The sequence below is a fragment of the Rhincodon typus genome, chromosome 31 (genome assembly GCF_021869965.1).
Source record: "Rhincodon typus isolate 14 chromosome 31, sRhiTyp1.1, whole genome shotgun sequence".
NCBI classification, from domain to species: domain Eukaryota; kingdom Metazoa; phylum Chordata; class Chondrichthyes; order Orectolobiformes; family Rhincodontidae; genus Rhincodon; species Rhincodon typus.
In genome coordinates, this window is record NC_063362.1 from 18568418 (window position 1) to 18593417 (window position 25000).

At 41.8% G+C, this 25000-nt stretch overlaps 3 protein-coding genes across 17 annotated transcripts in view; 2 read left to right on the forward strand and 1 right to left on the reverse strand.

Moving 5' to 3' along the window:
• The window catches only part of aldh4a1 (aldehyde dehydrogenase 4 family, member A1), a 419312-nt gene that overhangs the window by 126500 nt on the left and 267812 nt on the right, over nt 1-25000 (forward strand). The gene's annotated exons all lie outside the window — the stretch shown is intronic.
• ubr4 (ubiquitin protein ligase E3 component n-recognin 4) overlaps nt 1-25000 on the forward strand; it is a 259887-nt gene that overhangs the window by 67538 nt on the left and 167349 nt on the right. The window lies entirely within an intron of this gene.
• LOC109914603 (angiotensin II receptor-associated protein) lies at nt 6032-24806 on the reverse strand. Of its 7 annotated transcripts, none has more exons than XM_048614976.1 (7): nt 24712-24797; nt 24200-24234; nt 19238-19315; nt 14013-14124; nt 12689-12905; nt 8814-8941; nt 6032-6840 (listed from the first exon to the last, which is right to left on the reverse strand). In XM_048614976.1, the coding sequence occupies exons 1-6, from the start codon at nt 24736-24738 to the stop codon at nt 8823-8825; spliced, it is 588 nt and encodes a 195-aa protein (XP_048470933.1). In that variant the 5' UTR covers nt 24739-24797; the 3' UTR covers nt 6032-6840; nt 8814-8822. The 7 variants fall into 7 exon arrangements, with proteins under 7 accessions (XP_048470933.1, XP_048470936.1, XP_048470932.1 ...); XM_048614975.1 differs by lacking the exon at nt 6032-6840 and adding an exon at nt 6961-8689 and having other exon boundaries at nt 24712-24796; XM_048614979.1 differs by lacking the exon at nt 19238-19315 and having other exon boundaries at nt 6668-6840; nt 24712-24784.

The following is a 25000-nucleotide window of genomic DNA, read 5'->3' on the forward strand; positions in this document are numbered from 1 at the left end:
AAATAGATTTATTAGTGATAGACAGCATGGTTTTATGCCTCACTAACTTGATCAAGTTTTTTGAGAAGGTGATGAAGATGACTAATGAGAGAAAAGCAGTTGATGTTGTTTACATGGACTTCAGTAAAGCCTTTGACAGGGTCCCTCATGGCAGACTGGTACAAAAGGTGAAGTAACATGCTATCAGGGATGAGCTGGCAAGACAGATACAGAACTGGCTTAGTCATAGGAGGCAAAGGGTAGTGGTGGAAGGATGATTCTTGGAATAGAGGGTTGTGACTAGTGGTGTTCCATAGGGATCGGTGCTGGGACTTCTGCTGTTTGCTGTCTGCATAAGTGATTTGGAGAAATATGTAGCCAGTCTCATTAGTTAAGTTTGCAGGAAATACAAAGATGGGAGGAGTTGCCCATAGTGAGGAGGATTGTCAGAGGATACAGCAGGATATAGATCAGTTGGAGGCATGGGCAGAAAAATGGCAGCTGGAGTTTAATGTGGACAAATGAGAGATGATGCATTTTGGAAGGTCAAATACAGGTGAAAACCATATAGTGATTGGCAGAACCCTTAGGAATATTGATATGCAGAGGGATCTGAGTGTGCAGGTCTACAGATCACTGAAGGTGGTACTGCAGGTAGATAAGATTGTAAAAAAAGGCCTATGGTATGCTTGCCTTCATCGGAGGGGGCATTGAGTATAAGGATTGAGTATAAGTTATGCTGCAGCTTTAGTTGGGCCACACTGGGCCTATTGCATACAACTCTGGTCACCGCACTCCCAGAAGCATGTTGATGCTTTGGAGAGGGTATGGATAAAGTTTACCAGGATGGTGCCTGGTTTGGGAGATTTTAGCTATGAAGAAAGGTTGGATAGACTGGGTTTGTTTTCAGTGGAAGCAGGAGGTTGAGGTGCTACTTGAGAGAAGTTTGTAAGATTGTGAATGGCATGGAGAGGGGTTTTGAGTTTAAACAAGATGTGTGAGGCAAGTTTTGTTTTTTTTACACAAAGGGTGTTGAGTACCTGGAACACGTTGCCAGAGGAGGTGGTAGAAGCAGACACAATAGGAGCATTCAAGAAGCACTTGGACAAATACATGAATAGGAAGGGAATAGAGGGATAGGGATCCTGTAAGTGGAGACAGTTTTAGTATGGAAGGGCAAAAATGTGTCAGTGCAGGCTTGGAAGGCCCTCGGGCCTGTTCCTGTGCTGTATTGTTCTTGTTCAAAAGAGAGATAAAGAACAAAGAGAGCAGTGATGGATCTGCCTCTATCTTGATTGAATCTCTGCTTATGGCACTCCACAATGGACTGCTGTCTGTGGCCTGGCACTGCTGCCAGCAGTAAAGACTTCATTGGCTGCCTGAGACTTTGACAGGTGCAGGTCAAGGTGGTTTGTATTAGTCATTGGTTGTGCCTCTCGTTCCTGCAGCCTAGATGCTTTGCAGCATGTCTGGTACTAGTTCTTTAACCAGCGTTGCTCCATGCTCCATGAGCAACAAGCGATGGACAGGGCTAAGTGATTCCACAACCAACACATCAGATTTAAGTTCTGCAGTCCTGCTGCAATAAATCAACAACTACGGTGAGGACTACTGAACAACAGCGGAGGAAGGAGAATCCATGATATCTCCATCCTCCATGATGAAAGAGTCCAGAACCTCAGTGTTAAGATAGGACTGAAGCATTTGCAACAAGGTTCAGTCAGAAATGCCCAGTGGATCCATCATGGCCTCCTCAAGACCTCCCCAGCATCAAAGATGCCAAACTTCAGCCCATTCCATTCACTCCATGGTAACATTAACAAATAGCTAAAACCACTGAATTCTGAAATGGCTGTGGGATCAGACAGTATTCCAGTAATAACATTGAAGACCTGTGCTCCAGGACTTTCCACACCCTAAGGCAAGTTGTTCCAGTACATCTTCAACACTGGCATCTACCTGACAAGGTGCACAAAAAAGTAGGGCAACTCAGCCAATTTCCACCCAATAAATATACTTTTAATGGAAGGGGTCATCAATAGTGCTACCAACCATAAGATACACAGGACAGGCCATTCAGCCTTGAGTCTGCTCTGCCATTCAATAGGATCATGGCTAATCTGACATTCCTCACATCCACTTTCCCATGTTTTCATCCATAACCCTTGACTCCCCTACTGATCAGGAATTTATCTACCTCACCCTTAAATATACACAAGCACTCTGCCCTGCAACTCCCTGTGGCAGAGTTCCAAAGACTCAACCGTCAGAAAAAAACTCCTCCTCATCTCAGTTTTAAAACTGGTGCCACTTTATTCGGTGACTATGGCCTCTGATCCTACACTCTCCTATGGGAGGAAACTTCCTCTCAACATTTACCCCGTCAAGCCCCTTAGGAATCCTATGTTTTAATGAGATCACCTCTCATTCTTCTAAATTCCAATGAGTAGAGTCCCAACACGTTTAGCCCTTGCTTACAAGGCATTCCCTCCAATCCACAGATCATCCTTGTGAACCTTCTCTGAATTGTCTCCCATTAAAATTATAGCACCAAATAAGAGCACCAAAACTGCTCACACTACTCCTGATGTGGTCTCACCGGCACCTTGTATAGCTGGGTAAGACTTCCCTGCTCTCATACTCTTCAAATAAGGGCCAACATTCCATTAGTCTTTCTGATTACCTACTGTACTTGGGCTTTAGCTTCTTGTGCTTCATGCACAAATACCCCAAAGTCCCTTGGTGTTGCAGTTTTCCGCAGTCTTTCACCCATTTAAATAATATTCTAGTCTTTTATTCTCTCTTCCAAAATGACCAACTTCACATTTTCACACATTATACTCCATTTGTCAACATCTTGCCCACATACTTAACCTATTAATATCTCTGTAAACTGTTTCTTTAGGAATAACCTACTCACTAATGCTCAGTTTGGATGCTATCATGGCACTCAGCTCCTGACCTCATTACAGCCTTGGTACAAAGATAGACAAAATAGCTGATCTTCAGAGGAGTGCCCTTGATATCAAAGCAGCATTTGATCAAATATGACATTAAAGGAGCTCTAATAAAACTGGAGACAATAGGAATTGGGGGCAAACTCCCTGCTGCACTGGAGTCATACCTGGCACATCGGAAGATGGTTGTGGTTGCTGGTAGTCAGTCATCTCAGCTCCATAACATCTCTGCAGTACTACCTCAAGGTAGTGTCCTAGGCCCAATTACCTTCAGCTTTTTGAACTATGACTTTCTCTCCAAAACAAGATCAGAAGATTGTGTAATGTTCAGCAATATTTGCAACTCCTTATGACTAAAACAGTTTATGCCCAAATGTAGCAAGTCTTGGTCAACATGCAGTCGTGGGATAATTAGTGGCAAGTAACATTTGTGCCACATAAATGCCAGGTAATGACCATTTCAACAAGAGAATGTAACCTTCACCCCTTGAAATTTTATGACACTACCATCACTGAATCCTAAAGTATCGACATCCTGGGAATTACTTTAGTCTAAAAAAACTAAACTAACCATATAAATACTGTGGGTAGAGATCAGAGATTAGGAATCCTGCAGTGAATAACTAGCCTGACACTCCAAAGCTTGTACACCATCTACATGGCACAAGTCAGGAGTGTATTGAATATTCTTCATTTGCCTAGATTGGTGCAGCTCCAACAACACTCAAGAAGCTTAACATCATACAGCTCCTTCTAAACCCATGACTTTGACCACCGAGAAGAACAAGTGCAACAGATACATGGAACACCATCGCCTGCACGATACCCTCCAAGGCATGGGGTAATGCATTGCTGCTCCATGAGTGTCACTGATTCAAAATCCTGGAACGTCTTTACTAACAGCATTTAATTGCAGTGGGTATGCTTACATTAAATGAACAATAGCATTTCAAGGCACCATTACCTTCTCAATGGCAACTAAGGATGGATAATTCCATGTATAGAGTTTTTTAAAAAAATAAATAAGCAGATGGTGATTACAATGACAGTGATAGTAATTTATGGTCATGCAGTTCAAAGGTGGAGCTAAGTGGAAGGCCTTAATCCTATATCTCTATCTGTCACATACTTGCCCATCTTCCCATTCCCACTCAACCTGTCACTTGTTTCCGTCATTCACCCTTCATTCCACTCGCGCCCCCATTCATTCCTAAATCCCTTTACCTGCCATCCATTCCCCAACCCACTCCTCACTCTCCGGCTCATTCCCAACCCCCTTCTCATCCCACCAAACCTCGTAAATCCTCAACTCCATTCCCCTTGCCCTCCACTTCCCCCAAACCCATTTCCAGCATCCCCTCCCGTCTTCTCATTATCCCCAAAACCGCAGGCCCTCCCTCTTTCCCTCTCGGCCGTTTTCTGATTTGGTTTTGACTCCGGAGCTGCGCGAGATCTTGTGAGAAGCCTAGACGGGGTTTCTGGGAGGTCCAAGCTGCAGAGGTAGGGAGCGGGACTGGGACAACGGGATCACCGCCCACCCCAACCACCTCTGGGCACTGGGAGCAATCACTCCCACTAACCTCTGGGCACTGCGAGATCATCTTGCACTTACCCCAGTGCCTACTTTAATCCAGCAGTGCCCAGTTTGTCTTCAGTCTGAACTCTACTTTTCAATAAAAAGGAATTTCCTCAGGGCATTGTGCATCAACCCACAGCAGGTGGGACGCCAGTGGTTCAAGATGGCAGCTTACCACAACCTCCTTAAGGGCACCAAGAGAGATGGGCAATAAATTCTGGCCATCCAGAGATGCCCATATGCAACAAACGAATTAAAAAATATCAGATGCTTTGGGGTGGGAGGAACATCAAGGAATTGATTGAAGCAATAAGTTAAACATCTACATTTCATCTTATGCGATTAGTCTTTGAGTGCTCTGGGAATACCTCCATATTCAATTCCCTTAAATGACCTGGATGCTTGACCTATCACAGCAGATCTTGCTTTAGTTTGTATGCTGCAAATTTCTTCATTTTCAAGCTCTGGTACACGGTCAGATGATCTTGAATCATGACAGACAGCATCCATCACGAAGTTTGCTATTTGGTCGGGGGGCAGGCTGGACATCAAAGCCAAACCAACTTTATATAAACCCCTTGTGGTTGATCGGTAACCCCTCAATAGAGTAGCACTAGGTTTATCCAACATCTACATATTAGCAAACCACACCATGATCTGAATAATGGAGATACTAGGGCATATTATGACTAATATGTACGTTCAACTTCGTTCCCTCAAAGGTCAACGTATTATCATTACTTGTTATGACTGCTGCAAGCCCCTCTCCAATGGGCACAGGGCGGAAATATTGTAAATATGGTGGAATTAATCTCATGTAACCTTCCCATCGCAAACTAATCTGCAAATAGAAAATACAGGGAAAATAACTTTGATACACAAAGTGACTGGATTTCCCTCACACCGCCTCCCCACACCTTTAGTCTGATACATGAGCCAAACAAAGGGAGATGATACTAGAAAATCCACTGCAAAGAGAAGGGTTTGAAAGTCAATATTGCAACATACAGACTAAACAGAAATTGTACTAGGAACACTTGGATTTTATCCAAAGCACATGTGGCTGATCAATGAAGTCAAGGATCAGCAAGGCATGCAATAAATCTTGTAGCTGTAACCAGCTGATACAAGGATTTCTCAATTAAACAAAAGAATCCCTGGAGATTCCACAAATCTCTGCCACAAAACAACAGCTTTGCTGATCAACTCAGCGTTCAATAACTCTTGTCTCAAGTTTCCCTGAGGCTTTAAAAGGTTACAAAGAGAAAGCGTAATGAGGGGGTGACTGCTTCATGCTCAGTCTCTGAAAGCTGACCACAACTCAAGTAGGGGTAGGCTTAAGGAAAGGAGCATTGATGAATGTTAAGGGAGTCACACCTGCCCTTCTTCAGCTCATATAAACATGTCAAAGCAGTTCCACAGCAAAGCTTCAATTTTTTCCTTTGTACAATTCCTGCTTCAAACAAACACAAACATAATATGCACTCCAAATTAGCAGTCAAATTAAATAGCGGACAAGTTTACTTAGTCATATTTATTGCATTATTCATTTGAGGGAATTGTTCATGAAATAGGCTAGGAATTTTTTTCCTACTGGAGCATAGGTGGTTGAGAGGCGACCTGCTAGACGGTTATAAAATAATGAGAGGAATAGATATAGTTTACAGTAGTTGTCTTTTCCCTAGGATGGGTCACTTCAAGACTAGGGGGCACATTTTAAGGTGAAAGGAGAGATTTAAAAAAGACATAAGATGCAATTTTGTTTTTTTTGTTTTACACAGAGGGTGGTTCACATGTGGAATAACCTCCTGAGGAAGTGGTAGATGTGGGTACAATTACAACATTTGAAAGACATTTGAATAGGAAATATTTGAAAGGATATGGGCCAGGAGCAGGCAGGAGGGACTAGTTTAGTTTGGAATTATATTCGGCATGGACTGGTTGGACCGAAGGGTCCGTTTCTGCATTGTATGACTCAATGAATCTGACCTCCTGTAGATACAGTGAATGATGTGCAGACTGTGGTTTGCAGAAATGCCTCAGTGCCAGGAAGTTGGAGTACGTTGAAAGAGGATGAGGAAGACTGGAAGAGTAACAGCATTGACGTAAAGCTACTATTAGCAAAGTTAAAAGGACTGTTGATTGGATGATCCTGTATTTGATATATTTATTGTTGGATTTGATCCCAATGTGCAGAAATGGTATCCATGAAGCTTAAGTTCAGCCAGACTGGTGGCAAGATGACTGCTGCCATCCATTTGTGGAATTCTACTTGATACTGCAATTAGGAAATTCTTCTTGATATTCCAGAGGATTTCTAAAATTCAGCTGCTTTACCAATGAAAAAGAAAGAATTAATGCCTCCATTCCTTCTTGCCAACTGTCTGTTTTAAACCATGTTGAACTGCACCTGTTATTTAGCAGCACTCAAGAGCTTACAGCAGTAAGTCCAATTTTAGTGGATTTTATTAGCAATAATAGTTACATTTCACAATCATACCATTCAGAATGCTGACAGTAACTAGGCACTAAAATCAGAACAAATGGCACATAATTGAATAAAATTACACATGATTTAAACCTTCATGCACATACAGTGAGCCCAAGATTGATACCTGGCTCTTGTTCCCATGGCAATAGGATCACATGCAGAGGCTAGCAACCATCTTGAGAGGGGTGCTGTAAAAAAATTACTTTGTGGAAATGGATAAGCTATTAACCCTTTGTCATTCCCAATTGGTAACAGTAGCAATTCCCCAACAACTGTTTGCACTGGTTTCAGTCACTGCTGCTTCCCTCTTGTATAATGCTGTACAATTAGTGTGCAATTATTGCAAGACAAGCTACTTAGTAGATAATAGCATTTTTAAAAATTCATTAAATTTAGCATTACAGAAGTGGGTCTCAGTTTGGTGGAACACAGAAATTAAAATTGTAAACATAATCAAACCAATGGCTATGCAAGGAAATCGAGACCACAAACAACAATTCCTAACTACAAATGAAGTCTGTTTCCAAGTCTGTAACAAATAGCACAAAAAAAAAAGAGAGAGACCAATCTATCCAATAAGCCTGCAGCGTTCCAAACATGCTATCTAGTTCACTGTGCACTGTGGAGGAAGGGTACAATATACTGTATGCAACAACAGCTTACACCTACAATTCTCAAACAGCAAATTCTGGAATCACTTTCTCAAAGGCCAGAACAAGGCTGGTCACCTGGTGCCACTTGTGTCCCCACTGAAAAACAGCAGTTAAGCACTAGCCATGCCAATCCAACAGACTGACTCTGGCCACACCTAAGAGAATTCATGACAGTAGTCAAACTTAAAGCAACATTAAACTCCTTATCCTCTCTGCCAAATCTCAGAGACAGTGCTACCACAATCTCAGGATGACAAAGTCTCTGAAACTGCAAATAACTGAGCAAGAAAGCTTGAGCATGAGGTTGAATAATACTGCAAATTCAAACAAACAGACAAACTTCTGTGGCTGAAACACAGAACTGTGGGATGCTAGGATGGCAATGTCCCCGTGGCTAGTGGCTCTTTTACATTGGTGTGCAGTCAGCCACATTGACAGTTACACTTGCCAACTAAAACACTTCAATACCGTACAAAACAAAACTCCCACACCTTGATCATTTTCAGGGGTCACAGTTGTGGTAAATTTAGAAAAAAAAAAAATCTTTCTACAGCTTTCTAACCAGGATCCAGTCATATTGACAGGCCACTGTCTACAATGAAAAGGCTTGTGAAACAGCAGCAGTAAAGTACCCCAGCCTGCAGGAATCACTTTCATCTGATGACACTCTAGCTATTCTGGCTTTGTATCACCACTGAGCCATAACATCTCTGCAGGTGGGAACAGCTTTTATTCCACATCTCATATCCAATCAAGACTGGGATATCCTGAACAGAACACAGTCATTTCAACTGAGGTCCTAATAGACACACCTAAATTCACTAGGGCCAGAAGTTTTTGACATGCAAAAATCTCCAACCTCAACTGCAAGTAAGGTCTTTGTGATGGTCTGGTATGAAGTTTGATCTTGACTGCCTGTTAAATCTGGAAAACTTGTACAGAACAATTCAGAGAAAGTCATTTTCTCTTCTCGCCCTGCCCCAACCACAGATCATGACATCTATCTCCCTGACAGTCACCACAGTAATCTCGCCTGGAAGAGAAGAACAGGAAATTTTCAGAATACATTCACTCATCAACACACATACAAAAGCAAGTGATTACTGAATCTAAAGGCACAAGGTGTTTATATGGACTTTCAAGCAGTAGCGCCTTACAGCTTGGTATTAGTAGGCTGTACTAGAGGTCTTCACCCCTGCAAAAGCAGCAGGTTGAGGGTGAGGCTCCTGCCCATCGATGGTCTGGTATGAGGTTCGATCCCGATTGCCAGTTAAATCTGGAAAACCTGTACAGAACAATTCAGAAAAATAGTCATTTTCTCTTCCGCGCCCCACCCCCCACCTCAATAGATCATTGGCAGAAAAGAAAAAGAAGAAACCACAAGAGAGGAATGCATGAACATCAAGACAGACTTGGTTTCAGCTGCAAACTCACAGCAAGCTGACAGAATTCCTCAGTTGAAGTAACACTGGCAGATGCAGGAACCAAGGAATGGTACTAAAGTCTCACTAGTACCTCGAAATTAGCACAAAAGAAATAGACTTTTTGATCCAATTAATCTGAATTGGCAGTAATCCAAACCTCATGCTCCTGTTCTGTTCCTATCTTTTCTATTGTCTCCAATCAACTACTTAATCTATTTTAAATATTAGAAATATGGTCTCTATTTCAATTATGTTCTACAACCTCAAATCTACAAACCATTTTACTCATTTTTACTATTGCCCTCATGGTCACTGGAAACTGTTTTTGTCTGTCTTGTCTCATGATCATTTTGTAACATGTCAAATCAACAATTTGCAAACAACCCCAAGATACTTCACAGAAGTATAATGGACACAGTGGAAGGAGTTATCAGGAGATACCAAGTAAAACTTGGTCAAATAGTGGATTTTAGTTTGGCTTTTAAAGGATAGGATGAAGTTTAAAAAAGTAGAAAGTAATTCGAGATCGTTGGTCTTAAAACACGATGTGAAAAGGAGGGATTTGCCTAATGTGTCAGAGTAAAGGAAGCAGAGTTCCTCGAGGTTTGATTGACTTAACAACATGAAAGACAGTGAAAGGGATGGACATGAAATGGACTTAAACACCAAGATGAAAATGAAATTAGGTCGTGAAGCACAGGAATCAATGGATGTAAGTGAGAGTTGAGAATGAACTTAAGTTTATGGCATGTAGAGGATGTGGGATTAGCTGCAAAAACTTTCAAACAGGCAGTTTTGGAGGTTGCAAAGGTGAGATTCAAGGTGTTAGCAAAAGGGCCCAGACAGGTTGAAAATTGTATATACTCCATATAATGGAGTAGACATGGGCTCAGACACTCAAGCAAGATGCTGAGATTACCATCAATCCAATTCAACCTAAACAATGACCAGAAGTAATGATTTGGAAGTGATGGAGTGAAGTTTGGGGCATAGTCCAGAAACAGACATCAGTTTTCCCATAGTATAATGAGGTGAAATTGAGCTTCAATTTTTTTTAGTGGATGCTAGGCATGCAGTTTAAGAGGCAATACAGTGGTTGAGAGAAGTACAGCTGATTGTTAAAGGGCATTTTGGAAGTCCAATCACATCTTTGGTTAACAAGATGAAGATAAACAGTAGAGTGGGGTAACTTGAGGGAAGATTTTGGGTGTCTTTAGAGATCACAATGCGAGAACAGGAACAGAAACATTGCTGCAGAGATCTGTCCAACTGTAGCCAGAGTAAGAATGGAATCACACTCAGCTGTGCAACATGGGAGAGGAATTTCTGTAAAATGCTGCAGTGAGCTACAGAATGCTGCAGTGAACAGTCTCAAAGTTTGCAGATAAGTTTCTTGGGCTGAGGGTGGGTAGTCTTTAATAGCTTTGGATTATGACACTAGCACTTGGGGGCAGTTTCACTGCTGAGACAGGGAAGAAAACCAGATTGGAGATTCAACGTTTATCATATGCTGCATCATCAACTTTGGAGAGGAACTGGAAGTTGAGGCATGATTTCTAAGAAGTGAGGGCCTCGACCCAAAACGGCAACTTTCCTGTTCCTCTGATGCTACCTGGCCTGACTCCAGCATCGGCAGTTCTTACTATCTCTGAGGGGTTAAGATTATTTTCTTTTTTGATGTGGGTGATGACAAAAGTTTTGGAAAGAGTTGGGGCATTACCTGAAGAGAGACAGCTAACATGGGGGCCTGAGGAGGGTGTTGGGGGACAGGAATTTACTGGAAAGTCTTTCAGGAAGGAGAAGGTAGGTGTCATGGAAAAGGTGAGCTTATAGAGAAGGCACAGTAGTGGGAAATAGGAGGACAGAAAGACAGGTACAGAAATAGAGGCGGCTTCAGAGTTGGTCTCAATCTTAGTGACAGAAGACATAACCTTCTGACACTTTGTTTTGGAGAAAAGGTGAAGGGAGTAGGAGATAACAGTTTAAGGGGAGAGTTTGTACATTTAAAAAAAAAACAAGCTGCAGAACAATGTCTTTGTAAAACTATAATAGTTATTACTTTACTGTACCTCTTACACCTACTGACAGAATTCCATCAGCCATTGCTTTGCCCATTCCATCATCACGTCAATATCCTCGTCGTTTTTTTTTGGTCCTCAGAATGCGTAATAACTAATTCTATGTTAGCATCAGCAGATTTCAACCTCCCTTATACACAGAGGCCTTGAGGCTAATTTTAGTGCTTTAGGCAAGATCATCACACTCAGTATAGAAAGACCACCCTTGTGAATTTCCTACCCATGGTTAGCTTCTCACAGGGCCTCTGGGGAAGCTTTACAAAAAGCACAAACTACACCACAAATTTTTGTTTAACTGTCTACAGTTTGACAGAAAAAACAACTCATTTCCATGAGACTATGTTACACAAAACTGAAAATAAAAATTTCTAAAAATCTGGATCTTCACAAAGGACAACGAAACAGCAGCAACATTTCAGCAGCTCAGGAGGAATGATATTATTGGCAGATCACCAATCAAAGCAGGACTGAGGGCTACAGCAAAGGGAGGAAGAGTGTACACGCACTGCAGGAGAGACAGGGATGGGTAGTTCAGTAGGAGCGGCCGTAGTGAGCACCGGATTCAACACTATCGCACGTAAACCTGCTGTCAATGGAGTTGTCCAAGTCTGGGATGGAGAGACCAAGGAGAGGGAGAAAGCGAGAGAAAAGAAAAAGACAAATATAAGCTTTTAAAACACCTTCTGCAGGTTGTGAAACAGGTAACTAAACAAACAGAACAGGTACAACATGAAAAAGGAATATTCAGTACAATTAGCTCAAAATGTAGCACCCTCCCTTGCAAATGATCAATTTGCAATAATTCATTCTTCTGAAGTACCACCTACAGTCTCAACCCTCTCAAGAGTTGGAGTTGGAAACATATCCAGCCCAAATTTACCAAACCACTAAACTCGTGAAACATTTAAATTGTCCTTTGTTCTCTTCGTTGCAGTTTTCACCATTTTAAAAGCAGTATCTCTAAAACTAACAACGGCTTCACGACAAAGTACCCACTGCTCTCCTGAATGCTCAGTGAGTTTATTCAGTCAGCAGCCAAGCCTATAGCATTGGAACATTGCTGTCCTGTGCTGAGTGAACTGCTCTGAGCCAGATCCAGGCCCCTCAACATCATCCAGCAATTCCTGAACAGTCATGAATGTGTACATTAGATAAGGATATCAACAGACAGTCATTATTTGAATCCTTCCAAGGTCAGGCTGTCTGCAAAACACCCTTGTTCACTACCTACAATGACAATCTGCACTACTGCCCCACCTCTCCAAGATCCACTACTCTCAACGCATCTTCTCATTCAATCTCCACTTTACACTGTATGTGAACGGTCACAGTCAGCAGAAAATGAAAGTCCCTTTTGTTCTAATGGTCGCAAATAGAATAGGGTAGTCTGGGAAAAGAAAATAAAAAGCTAACTTGATGCCTCTCACTGTACACATTGCTTTAGCAACAAACTTTCCACTTCTGCTACCATACCCAGCCACCAGTACATCACTTGGTGTTAATGATAAGTTTAGCTGACTTGGCTCTTACCAAAGTTTAGATTATAATCGCCCCCTCGTTCCTTGTACATCTGATACACAAAAAAACAAGATATCGGTTTCAGAAGGAGACTTAAAATCGTCATGCCAACACTGAAGCGAAACTGGTCCCTTGATGCAATGTCGATCTGTTTACCAGCTAGACGGTCATAGCTGATTGCGATGTGGATGATGTCCATGAGAACTGTTATCAACATGCCAACTAGATACTAAAAAAGAAAGTAGGACATAGAATTAAGGAAGAGAAAGGAATCCATCATCGTGTCCAATACCCACATTTGCTATTCTAGCTCGAAGCACCATTCCCCAGCTTGTAGGCTATGGCCACTAATAACCTTTGACGCAGATATTCACAGCATAAGCTTTCATTAAGACCCAGAAGTACAAGATCATTCCAGATGATGAAAGAACGTGTGTGAATCCAGCATAAGGCAGACACGCCCAAAGGATAAAAGTTCTCAGCTGTTACAATATGTATGAGCGTTCATGTTAGGACATTTTTTTTTTAGTAAGCTATCCCCTCCAATCATGACTCACTATAAAAGTCAGGATGAACAAGAATGCTTTAAAACTCAGACAACTCTTAACTGAAGCAGTACAGTGCTTGGAAAGGTCATGCAAGCCGATACATGCATCCTATCATGCAATATGGGTAAGCACAGTCTTAATGCTTATCTATTGCTGTAATGCTCCATTTTGTGCCCAGCTGATGTGATCATAAACCACAATCTTGTATTTCCCAATTATTGTCAGAGGGATGGAATGTAGTTCATGCAGTTAACATAGAAACAGATCGTCAATTTGCCATTAAGTGTTACATTTTTGTGCACAGGCTTGCAACAACTGTACAGGCGGGAACAACTAAAAGTTAATATCAATTTAATATCAATGAATCCACTCTGAGTCTGCCTTTTTCATTTTATAAAATAAAACTTACATCTGCTCTGAATTAAACACATTTTAAATAATTACAATTTGAGAACCACAGCAAAAATCTTGCAAATTCTTTATCCAACAGGTTATAGGACAAGAGTAAATTCACACATGTTCAGTTAATTAAGTGTGGGGTGATTCAAAACAAGAGTATTCCAGATACCTCTTTAAAATTTGGTTTGTGGGTGTCAACAGTAAGGTCGGTGTTTATTGCTTAAACGCAGTTGCTTTTTAATAGACATCTGAGCTGTTTGTGATAATGTAGCAGTAAAATTCAGTACTTTCACAAGTGTAGGGGTGTGGGAAAAGATGAACACATTAAACTGGAAATTGCTGTTATACCAGGAAAAGCATTATGCTAGTCTTGAACTGGAGGCACTCACCATGACAACAGCATCAACAGAGTCTCTCTGAGCAATGGCCCAAACCCCGATGGCCAGTATAGCATAATTACTCCAGAGGTAGGGTTGTGGGAGCCAGGGATACAAATAGCCCCTGTCAAATAGAAAATCATTGTAAGCTGCTCTACTCAGGAACTCAGTCACAGCTTCTTTGAAATGCATGACCATCCTGACTACCTGAGAAGGTACAATTGTACAAATTATGTATTTAATCATAAGCATCTCTCTATTAGAAAGCAGCAAGTGGTTATGACTTCATGACTGACCACAGTCTCTATGGGCTTTGAAACTTTACCCACTGGCAGCTTTCTGTTGAGCTTTTAAAATGCTTGATATTACATTCCTGATTTTGCTTAAGCAACATAACATTTTCTCTTGTTACTTCCCCTTTAGTCTCCACTTCTGGGTAATATGTTATTCCGAGGTATGCCAAAGCTCTGCTTATTTCACTGGTACCTACTTGGTTATTTCAAAAAAAAAAATAAAATAAAATAAAAAAATAATCTTCTAACTCTACTACAAAAATACCTCTCCCTCCCTCCAAAAATCACTCAGCACTATTTGAGAGTCACATCAAATACTCTCAGCTAGCTGCTGCTTTGTAGCGCAAAAAAAAGGAAGAAAGATGGGTGCAAGGCCAGCTTAGAATTACTCAATCACTTCCCTCCTCAAAAAGAGGATGGGTATTTAAGCAGCAGAGATCTCAGTGGACTTTCAATCCTGACACTTGGGCCTTTGCATTTAAGTACGCAGGGACCAGTCTCTACAGAAACTGATACATCAACTTAAGTTTTTCTCAATCATTGGTTGCTGTTGCCCAAATTTAAAAGTTACAACACTGAATTCAAGGTCTTCCCAACACCAAACTCAATACTCATACCCAGACTTCCACATTCTAGCCAGCATCTATGGCTCAGAGTAAATTCTAAAGTAAACTGATTGATGATCATGTATATTAGGGGTTACAAGAAATTCACCAGAGAATCTATTCTCTGTCTTTATAAAATTCAACCCTGAAATAATTCCACAGAAGCCAGTATCTTGGCACCAAATCACCCTTTATTTACACATGTGTAGTACTTGACACTGGTCCAGCTTGCTGAGCCAGCTCTCAGGGAGCAGAACCTCTGACACTCCTCTTCATATCTTTCAGTCAGGGCTCCTTGATTGGGAGGCTGTTAACCTGGCTCAATCAAGGGACTTATCCAAGAGGTCTATCTCAACACCTTGTTACAATCACTACATCCCTCCCCCTCTAGGTCATTTGTCTGTTCTTTTTCTCGTAGCCTCTCTGGAGGCATTTTCACACTGGGTCGGGGTCCTCTGACTCAGCCTCCTATACGGGCGGCATGTATTGGACCACAGCCCGCATCTTGTGCTCAGAGCATCTCAGAAGAAACTCATCCTCAGGTGACATCTGCCTTGTCCATCCCAAATTCCAAGATTTCTTCGCCACTAGACGGTGGAGGAGAATCCAGGGGCTCTGACAGCCTTTTGGCCTGTTCTGAGGGGCTGGGTACATGCTTTGCTCCTGTCCCATTTGAGAGTTTGCAATTTTCACGTAGTCCATGTGCTTGTTCAGGGCTGCCCCACCTACCCAAAATTTGTACGTCACGGGACCTGACTTCACAGCAACTATGCTTCTTACCCACACAGGGTCATTTCTGGGATTTCAGCACCAAACTTTGCCCCAGAAGTAAACTGTCTCTCTCACTTAGAGGAGTCTTGTGTTCGGCATTGATGTTCCTGATGCTGTTTCACCCTCCCGCACATCCTTCCCCCCTATTCAGGACTGGGAAGATCAGATTTAACTTGGTGCAGAGTCTTCTCCCCATTAGCAACTCTGCTGGAGACAACCCTGTAGTTGCACATGGGGTGGTCCGATAACCAAATAGGAACCAGGACAGCTTAGTAGCTAGTAAAGCTGTAGGCTGTTTCTTTAAGATGTGGGAGCCAGGGCACCTTTGATTGCCCACACTTTATCTTCCAAAAGGTATAATCCAGTCCTGTCAACTCTGTAGCCTAAGTAGGTCACTTCGACTGCCTTCAAAATACGTATTTCCCTTCTAAGGCATACACCTACCTTGGAGAAACACTTAAGGACTACACACTTAAGGACTACGTCCAAGTTCTCTAACTGCTCTTTATTGGTCTTGGCTGTTATTGGCACATTATCCAAACAAATAGTGGCCTGAGGTAGACCTTGTAAAATGTTCTCCATCATCCACTGAAAAATGGCACAGACTGATGATACCCCAAATATCAATCTTGACTACTGGTACAAACCCTTACGGATATTAATTGGAACATACGCTTGGGAATCCTCATCCAACCACAGCTGCAGGTACGTGGCTCATGTCCAGCTTCATGAAGAACAGCCCTCCATCAGCTTTGCGTACAAGTCCTCTATGCGAGGGGTTGGGTATTTATCAAGCTGTGAGAAGCGCTTTACCATTTGTTTAAAATCCACACAAAGGCAAATTGGTTTGTCAGACTTCACAAATCGGTACGACCAGTGCTGCCCATTCTGCAAACTGTAGTGGTTTGATGATTCCTTCGCTTTCTAGCTTCCTGATTTCTGCTTCTATGGCTGCACACAAGGCAAGTGGAGCTGGGGAGGTTATGCAAATTGCGGAATTGCTTCCTGGTCAACATGCAAGGAGACCTTGGCTCTTTTGATAGTCTCTAGACAAGCTGAGGAACTTCCAGGTATTTAATTAGGACTTCACTCAGGCAGACATTTTCTAATTGAAATGTGTTGAGAAGAATCTTTATCAACAATTTGCACTCCATTAGGCTTGTGCGCAAGTGTTTTACTACAGCCAGTGGTAACTGAACCAGCTGCTTCTCATACAAGACCGGAACCAAAGTTGTACACTCAATCTGTAAAAGTTCCCCTCAGCCTAGCCAAGGTGTAAGGCAAACTTAAGGGTTGGAGTCCAGAGTTTTGGTGAAGACTGGTTTTGCAATTACTGATACAGCCACGCTGGTATCAACCTCCATTAGAATCAGGTGACCATTTAACCTGATGTTTATTTTGATTGGTTCTGAATTGGATGTTGCTAAGCAACTTAATTGTTCCAATCCAGATGACGGTGGGCTTTCTAGGGTGTGCATTCTCCTGGATACTGGCCGATGGGTTATCTTTCTCAATTCAGGCCTCGTGGGACTCTTGCTTTCAAGTCTACATACCAGCAGCAACTGCAAGGGTCTGCCAGCCTGGATCCTGAAAAAAAAAATGTTAACCATTTGGCCAAGGCTTGGCTTTGTTTTGGGGTTTTGTTGTGGTCCGGCCTAGAGTCCCTCTGTTCAGCATATGTCCTGAGTGAGGCTATGCAATTGCCTTCACTCAAGTGGCATTTCCCAAGCTCAGTCAGCTTGGCGAGGGTGTCCGTATCCATTGGCATACCCCATAACTCTCATGTTCCACATGCACATTTTCTAATGACAAAGCCAGTTGTAGTATCTGTTTGAAGTCCAGTTGGGCTTCACCTAGTAGGTGCTTTTGCACGGTCACATCATTAATCCCACATACCAAACGGTTTCTCAGCATCTCATTAAACGGTTAAACCAAAGTCACATGCCTCTGCTAGTCATCTTGACCTCGAAAATCCCAACACGAATTCCGCTGGTTCTCGAATTGCCAAGTAAAACTGATAATGTCTCTGAATTAGAGGAGGCTTGGAGTCATAATATTTCTTAAAGAAATCCGTCAACTATTGAAAGGTTTTAGTACCTGGTGCCTCAGGAAACTTTAGCCTCCTAATAAAAAGCTGCAGGTCCAAAAACTGTCAGGAGAATTACTCATTGTGTTTATTCTTTCTGGGCAGACGAAAAGCATTCTTTCCACAATCTGGGCCCAGTCTTTGACGGCAGGATTAAACAAGTCAAGCTTCCCAAATAACATACGATGCCAGAAATGCTTACCCCCAAGTCAAAGACGTCAGCTGCAGGTGAATTCATTCAGAAGCGTACTTTTTCTTCTCTTATCGCCACCGAAGTAAATCCACAGAGATCGGTATCCTGTCACCAAGTCACCCTTTATTTATACGTGCATAGTACTTGACACTAGTCTGCTTCCTCAGAGTCAGCTCGCAGTGAACAGAACCGCTGACGTTCCTGCTTATATCTCAACAGCCCCAATCAGGGAATCCTGGCTGACACTTAGTCCAATCAGTGATCTCATTCTCTGAGGTCCACTTAGCTGACCTCATTACAATTGCTACAAAAGCCACATCTGCAAACTTCATATCTCAACACCAACAGTTAAGGTTGATTTGAACGTCTCCCTCATTTGGTTCCCACAATTCAACCTGGACCAGTGAAGGTTAGGGGTGCTAAAGGCATGGCCCTGACCACTGATTAACATACCCTGTTCCAATGTTGCTGATTAAATTAGCAACATTTTAACTTGTACCTGTCTCAATGAGCCATGTTTTTATTTCTCAGCACTTCATTCTCATAAACCACTCTAACCTGACTGCAACAACAGCAACCAAACTAATACAAAATCTCACTGGCCTTTCAGTGCACAGAACTGCCTCAAACAAATATTGCATACTGGCACATTTCAAGGTCCACGACTACATGCTACAGGCACAGGGTAGACAACACAAAGTTGCAGTGGGGAAAGGCCGCTGTTGAAGGTCTGGAGTAGGCTGGTAATTTGTAAACCTCCTCCAGCTGTATGATTGCAACATTTATGATAATACATTCAGGAATATATCCTGCATTTATGTTGAGGCATCTAAGTCAACTTGCTCATTGTGGAAAATGTAATAGAATACAGTTTCTCCAACGTCCACTTTAAAATATTTATTCAAAAAGTATGTTTTTGCAAAAATATATTAGTACAGGTTAACCTACACAAGCCTCTGGGATAAATTTATTCAACTTTTATTACTTGGTCACATCAATTTGCATTTGAGATCAGAAGTTATTTAAAAATAACATTAACCTCTCCCTCTTACAAATCTCCCAGAAAAACTCCAGATTTACCTGCAACCTCTGCACAGCCTAAACTCAGGTAATGATCTGGTTTTTGATTATTATGCTGGCTTGCTGCCTTTCTAAATTTCAAGAACTTGTCAAAGCCTGGGAGACACAAGAAGAATCAGTTGCAGATTCCTACCCAACAGCAGCCAGAGTAACTGCCCAATGAAAAGGGAGGGTGGGAAGGATTAAAGTTAAGCTCTGGCACTAATTACCTTAACAAGCTGTGATTTTTACACATCTGTTGGGTGCTGCTTGATTTTAGTGAGGGCCTTGTCCAGGATCTCAAATAGCTACAAGAAATATTACAGAACTGTGAATGAGGTTAGGTTATTTGGCTCTTGAATTATTTTCTCCCCCATCTCCAACTCACTGGCACCCAATGAGGAAAATAAATCAAGACTATGATGTACAAACAATCGTATTACTTTCAAGTTAAACCACTCTTGGCAATAAGCATTGCAATAAAATTCAGCAAACATAGCTCCTCCAACAAGGAGGCTGGAACTAACCAGAATATTACAGGTCATTTACCTCAAATTCAGTTGTTTAAGGGTCTTAGAATCTGTATTAGGTAAAGACAACACTACAATTTGGAAACAAAGAATTAACCAGGGCCTCATCAACAGACAGTATCAAGTTCATACTAGGCTAGACTTGAAGAACCTGATAAAGAAATCAAAAGGATTAGGAAAGGAAATCCAATGGTTAGCAATCTTCAAAGTTACTTGATAATTTACCATGAAAGTGAGAAGACAGATGATGAGGGACTAACTTAAGGAGAAAGTGGAAGTAAAGAAAGTACAGAGATAAACTGAGAAGAGAGTGCTGTTGCCTATGGGTCTCGATTTAGGTTGTCCTTGTCCACTGTACTTCAAAACGTGGACTTGAGGGGACAGTACCTGAAATTTTCTGATCAAACTAAAATACAAGAAAGCAGGTGGGAAAGAGATGATGGATTGTGAAAACTAGATCAGGACACAGACCAGTGGGAACATGGAAAGTTAACATGCATTAAACAGCAAGGTCTTCTAGGGAAATAAAGGAACGTTTGGAGTATCATGTACAACTTTGGGAACCTCATTTCAGAAAGAAAACAAAAAAAAAAATGGAGCAGTCAAATTAGTGGAAGAGTGACTGAACAAATAAGCAGGATGGCCAGCAAATTATAACAAGGAGACAAATTTAAGAGATAATTTAATTTAATAATAGAATAATTTAAAGGAGAGTAGAAATAGATGTTTGTATAGGGAAACATTAGAATGTGAAAATCTGTTACTAACAAATTTTGAAGCAGATTCTGTAAATCCCTTTAAAAAGGGAATAAAACATCTGGGGATGCAAAATATTGAAGTGTTTGAGTATGAGCAGGAAGTGGGGTCAAACTATGGCATGTGCCAGTAAGGCATCTTTGGGCTGTAATATCATTATGATTTTCTCCTCCCGCTCCCCTGTAGAAACCCATACACAAACTATTTTCTGCTTCATCCAGTCTGTCCCAATGTCACAGGAACTCGTGAAATTTCAACAGCATTACAAAATAGGAGATTAGGGCAAGGGTCTCCTTTCGTACCCACTTTCTTTTATATTGAAGTGTCTTCTTTTTACTATCACATCTAGATGTTTCTTCTACTGAACTGAAGTGCCAAATGACTTAGATCCAGAAGCAAACAGCTCCACTTAGTCTGGAATGTCCCAGGATCCTCTGAAGTTCATAACCTAATACTGTTCAAAATGCATAATTTTCGTCATCACTATAAACTAATTGTGTTTCAAATTTAACCCTGCATATCTGTTCAAAAGTCAGAGACAAGATACAACTAACATTCAGTCTCAGTCAGCTTCTGTTTTCAGAACTGAGGCAAATAGACGTTATTCTTGTTTAACTCAGCTGGTACAATTAATTTTGTTTAATGGCCCAGGTAAGGGGAGTTGGCAGGACAGAAGATGTTAAAATGAAAACTTGTATTAATTAGATGCGATTCTCTAAGGAAAATGGCCACATATCTACCATTGCAACATTGGGTAATTTAATCACTTTGTACCTAGAACTCAAAGTACTACATTTGAAAAACAAAGTGGTATTTAAATTCCTGAAAATGAACAGTAGTCAATCTGACACTAAGCTTCCTCTCCAAAATTTGCTCATCCATAGTATTTCCAATACCTGCTCCTGCTTCAAAACATCTATTGCCAAATTATTCATTTACAATTGGCAGCTTCAAAATCAGCTCTTCCAATACTCTCCTGGCCAGACTCCCATACTTACAAATTTCAGCTTACCAGCCACTCCTAACACTCCGGGCCTCAGTAAACAATATTGAATTCCAATGCACCAATAAAAATTCTCATTATCGTGTTTCATCTCACCACTTTCCATCACGGAATGCATGGGGGAACTGCAACCACTGTTTATTCTTAGATAGTAGGAACTGCCGATGCTGGAGAATCTGAGGTAACAAGGTGTAGAGCTGGACGAACACAGCAGGCCAAGCAGCATCAGAGGAGCAGGAAAGCGGATGTTTCAGGTCTGGACCTTTTTTCAGAAATGTTCTTGTCTGGCACAAAAGCAAAATGGGTGAGAGAGCCAGTACATGGCTAACAAAGGAAATTAGAGATAGTATCCGATCCAAGGAGGAAACATACAGATTGGCCAAGAAAAATAATATGTCTGAGGATTGAGAGCAGTTTAGAATTCAGCAAAGGACCAAGGAATTGATTAAAAAGGGGAAAATATAGTATGAAAGTAAACTTGTAGGGAACATTAAGACTGACACGAAGAGTTTCTATAGGTATGTGAACAGAGAGAGATTTGTGAAGACAAATGTAGGTCCTCGACAGATAGAAACAGGGAAATGTATAATAAGAGACAAAGAAAATGGTTGAGCAACTGAATACATACTTTGGTTCTGGCTTCATAAAAAAGGACACAAATCAGATAAAAGAAATGTTGGAGAATGCAAGATATAGTAGGAGGGAAGAATTGAGGGAGATCAATATTAGTAGAGAAATGGTGCTGGGAAAATTGATGGGATTAAAGGTGGATAAATCCCCAGGTCCTGATAATTTACATCCCAGAGTAGATAAGGAAGTGGCTCTGGGAATAGTGGATACATTAGTGGTCATCTTCCAGGATTCTATAGACTCTGGAACATTTCCTGCAGATTGGAGGCTAGCTAATGTCACTCCAATATTCAAGAAGGGAGGTAGAGAGAAAACAGTGAATTATAGACCAGTAAGCCTAACGTCAGTGGTGGGGAAAATTCGCAAATCCATTAACAAGGACTTTATAGCAGAACATTTAGAAAGCAGTGGCAGGATCAGACAGAGTCAGCATGGAGTTATGAAGGGGAAATCATGCTTGACAAATCTGTCAGAATTCTATGAAGATGTAACGAGTAGAGTTGACAAGAAGGAGCTGGTCAATGTGGTATATTTGGACTTTCAGAAAGCGTTTGACAAAGTGCTGCATAAGAAATTATTCTCCAAGATTAAAGCGCATGGGATTGGGGAAAGTGTATTGAGACGGAGAGAAAACAAAGTGTAGGAATTAATGGGTCATTTTCAAATTGGCAGGCAGTAACTAGTGGGGTGCCACAGGGATTGGTGCTGGGACCCCAGCTATTTACAATATATATTAATCATTTGGATGAGGGAACAAAACGTAACATCTCAAAGTTTGCAGATGATACCAAGTTGGGTGGGAGGGTGAACTATGACGAGGATGCAGAGATCCTTCAGCATGATCTGGACAGGTTGGGTGAGTGGGCAAATCAACGGCAGCTGCAGTATAATTTGGATAAATGTGAGGTTATCCACTTTGGAAGCAAAAACAAGGCAGCAGATTACTACCTGAATGGCTGTAAATTGGGAGAAGGGAGTGTGCAGTGGGACCTGGGTGTCATTGTGCACCAGTCGCTGATAGTAAGCATGTAGGTGCAGCAGGCGGTAAAGAAGGCAAATAGTATGTTGGCCTTCATTGCGAAAGGTTTTGAGTACAGGAGCAGGGATGTGTTGTTGCAGTTATACAGGGCCTTGGTGAGGCCACACCTAGAATATCGTGTGCAGTTTTGGTCTCCTTTTCTGCAGAAGGATGCTCTTGCTCTCGAAGGAGTGCAATGAGGGTTTACCAGGCTGATTCTGGGGGATGATGAGACTGACGTATGAGGAGAGATTGACTAGGTCTTTGCTGGAGTTCAGACAAATGAGGCGGGGGGAATCTCAAAGACTTAGAAAATTCTAATAGGACTAGACAGGGTAGATGCAGGGAGGATGTCCGCGATGGCGAGTGTGTCCAGAAGCAGGGATCACAGTCAGAATTAGAATAGACCATTTAGGTCGGAGATGAGGAGACATTTCTTTTCCCAAAAGAGTGGTGAGCTTGTGGAATTCATTACCACAAAAATTTGTTGATGCCAAAACATTGAATGTATTCAAGAGGTAGCTAGATATAGCACTTGGGGTGAATGATCGGTTATGTGGAGAAAGCAGGATTAGGCTATTGAGTTGGATAATCAACCATGATCATGATGAATGGTGGAGCAGGCTCGAAGGACTGAATGGCCTCCTCCTGCTTCTATCTTTTATGTTCCTTCCATGTCTACAATTTCCACCAACACCTTCCAAACACTGTTTCACAATACTAGCCATTTAGACATTCTCTTTCACCACCACCCCCGCATACTGCCAATCATCCAATTACTGAAGCAGGACTCAGTCTTCTGTAAATATTTATCTGCATTTCATTGTTCAATACAAACTCCAGTCAGCTCTTTCCCCTTCCTAACCAGCTCACCTTAAATATATGCTCTAATGACTATTAGCTGTTGTCTAATCTCTGGAACATATCCTGGACCATAATTTACAACATTGTCACCTTCTGTCAATTACTGAATATTGTTCTTCTGAGCTTTGTGTTCTAGAATCTTTGCTGCCCCTTCAAGACCTTCCTTAAACGCCATCTCTTTGGCCAATTCTTTAGTCAACCTTTATATAATTTCCTTTGTCTCAATGGCAATTTACTTCCAATTAATCCTCAAGCATCATGCAATACTTTTTCTACAACAAAAAAGGACTAAGAAAAATCAATGAATGGTTGACGTTACCACATATTTTCACCACTTGGACAGGAATACAAATCCAACTAACAGATGCTTGTTAATTAATGCATCACTCACCAAGTTGTCAGGAGCCAGTGCACAACGATGATCATCTGTAGGAACACGAACCCAGGTCAATCCGAAAGAACAAACAAACACTACAATTCTAGAGACAGACTGGACTAGAGTCTGTCATTCTCCTACAACATCATTCCTAGAGAATCACAGAACACCCAAGATTATAGCCTGAAACCGACTCAGAATTTCTGTTATTTGACAAAACCACTCCCTACAGCCTGTCGACAAGAGGTCAGCCTGCAGCTCACTGGTGAAGGGGGAAAGAGGGTGGTGGGTGGTAGGGGCTAGGGGAAGGGAGGGGAAGGGAAGGGAACAGCGGGAGAAGAAGACGAGGGGACGAGGGGACGAGGGGACAAAAGTTATGCTCAGCTGCGCACAACACCAATAATTTAAACTTCGGGCTGTTCCTAAAGCCAGACTGTTTCTTTAAGATCCCGATCGATAACCCTGTTCTTAGCGGGTAGCCGGAACTCGAATTCTTGAACCTCCCACTTCCATTCCACAAACTTTACCTTCAGACTGACCACCGGCAGTTCCATCGCTGAAACTTCATGGAGTAACAAACTTCGAGGCGACCCATGTGACCCTGCATCATGTGACCCGGATCCACGTGCCCTGGGCTGGGGAAGAAACCCTCAGGGTGCAGAGGTTTGTTGAGTTCCCCCCCCTCAACTGAAGAAGGTGGCAAATCCGATCAATGCGAAACTGACCACTGACCCATTGCTCTTTGAGACGGGTGAGAATCAGCTGCTTAACGTCATAAGATCGTCTTAAAATTAATCATGCACATAGTTCACAGTC